This window comes from Pteropus alecto, unplaced genomic scaffold, assembly GCF_000325575.1.
Source record: "Pteropus alecto unplaced genomic scaffold, ASM32557v1 scaffold669, whole genome shotgun sequence".
Taxonomy (NCBI): Eukaryota; Metazoa; Chordata; class Mammalia; order Chiroptera; family Pteropodidae; genus Pteropus; species Pteropus alecto.
Window position 1 is genome coordinate 442928 of NW_006442554.1, and position 1594 is coordinate 444521.

The window sequence follows — 1594 nt, forward strand, 5'->3', positions numbered from 1 at the left end:
AAAACAAACTTTCTATTCTGGGGCTGGGTTGGGGCTCACCCCTTGTACCTCCTTCATAGGCCATGAATCCCAACTGCAGAAAGTCTTGGTGTTGATAAATTGTGGGAAGAGGGGAATTCCTGGAGTCAGTCCTCACTGCAACCCCTACACACCGGGCAGGTGGGGGCGGGTGGAGGCCGGCAGGAGGCTCTGGCAGTCATTCCTCAATAGGAGGGGAACGATGGGTAGTGGGTGAGTGGGATGGGTGGCTTTAGGCCCCCACAGTCAGTCTGGCCTCAGACTTCAAAGGGCTAGAAGAGGTATTTGCGGCAGGATTCAGTCCCACACTTGCATTCAATACGGACCCGCTTCTTGGGGGAGCCAGGGAGCCCAGCCAGGCCAAAGTTGGAGTCCATGCGGGTGCTCTCCATGTCCACGGGGTCCACTGTGGAGTCACAGCCAGGGAGGGGACTTGTTAGAAGGCCTAAGTGAAGTGTCCCGCTGCCCCTTTACCATGAGAGACCCAGGGATCTTGGAGGCTGGGAGCAGGTCTGGGATTTGGTTCAGGTGGGGGTCATGGAGTTTGTGGTTTGGGGCTAGGGCCAGAGCTCAGCACTGGAGGTTGTTTAAGTGTTAGGAAGATGGCCAGGAGTTGGGGGTTGTGAGGAAAGCAGGGGGCTGTAGGGGAGAAGCAGGAAGGTTGTGTCAGGCATAGGTCCAGGAATAAAGGGTCACCTGGGCATCCAGAGGGGCATCTGAACTCTCCTGCCAAAGATCCCCCCTTGAGTGTCTCAGAGGTGACTAGTCTGTCAAGTAGGGGACTGGTTGGAGGCCACAGAGTGTCCAGAGGCTTGGAATGAGGAAGGCCAAAGAGGGTGAGGAGCGGAGAAGATTGGGGGACTAGGGAAGTTCAGACAAGACTGGAGTCAGGAGAAGTGTCTTAACGAGCCAAACATCCTCCCCCAGGAGTCTTGGGAGAAGTTGGTACGAGTGTCTTAGGGTTGGGAATGAGGGGACCCCCCCACCAAGGGGTCCGGGAGTCCAGAAAGGAAACTGAGAATCAGAGCATCTTAAAGCCCCTTGGGGAGGGATCCTTGTGTCCCATGTCACTATGTGCCCCTGCCCCCAGTCCCTTGCCACCCCCACCTTGCATATTGTAATCAAATGTGAGCTCCTCGCCTGCCCGGATGGTTCTTGTGGCAAAGAAAGCGATGCGGGGCAGCCGCTCATCAAGGTTGTCTATGAAGACGTTGTACACCTGGAGGTTGGGGTCACACTGGGAGAAAACGAACAGTGGGAGGGTGAGGAGGGGCCCAGCCTGCTCCTCCCAACCCCCACCCACCTGCGGGGTACCCACACTGTGGTTGACAAAGTGGGAGATGTTGCCATAATAGGCGGCATCCACGGTGTATACGTCCTCAACGTAGTCCAGGTCGAAGAGGTATGTGGCACCCTGGCGGTCGTAGATCTGACCCCGCCGCTCCGCCTCTTCTGAGGTAATGATCTGGGGAGAGGGCCACAGGGGAGTGGGGATTGGCCAAGAAGGCTCAGGAAAGCCAGCACAGCACCTGGCCCCCCAGGAGGAGAAGAACAAGTGAAGAGGAAGGGACTCCCA

The 1594-nt window shown here is 57.2% G+C and overlaps 1 protein-coding gene across 1 annotated transcript in view; it reads right to left on the reverse strand.

Moving 5' to 3' along the window:
- Nucleotides 1-6: 6 nt before the first annotated feature.
- SUV39H1 (suppressor of variegation 3-9 homolog 1) overlaps nucleotides 7-1594 on the reverse strand; it is a 12589-nt gene continuing 11001 nt past the window's right edge. The window contains exons 5-7 of the mRNA XM_015597792.2: nucleotides 1337-1483; nucleotides 1126-1255; nucleotides 7-424 (exon numbers count right to left, since the gene is read on the reverse strand). Coding sequence (XP_015453278.1) covers nucleotides 291-424; nucleotides 1126-1255; nucleotides 1337-1483 — 411 coding nt within the window. The 3' untranslated portion in view covers nucleotides 7-290. The remainder of the gene's footprint in view (nucleotides 425-1125; nucleotides 1256-1336; nucleotides 1484-1594) is intronic.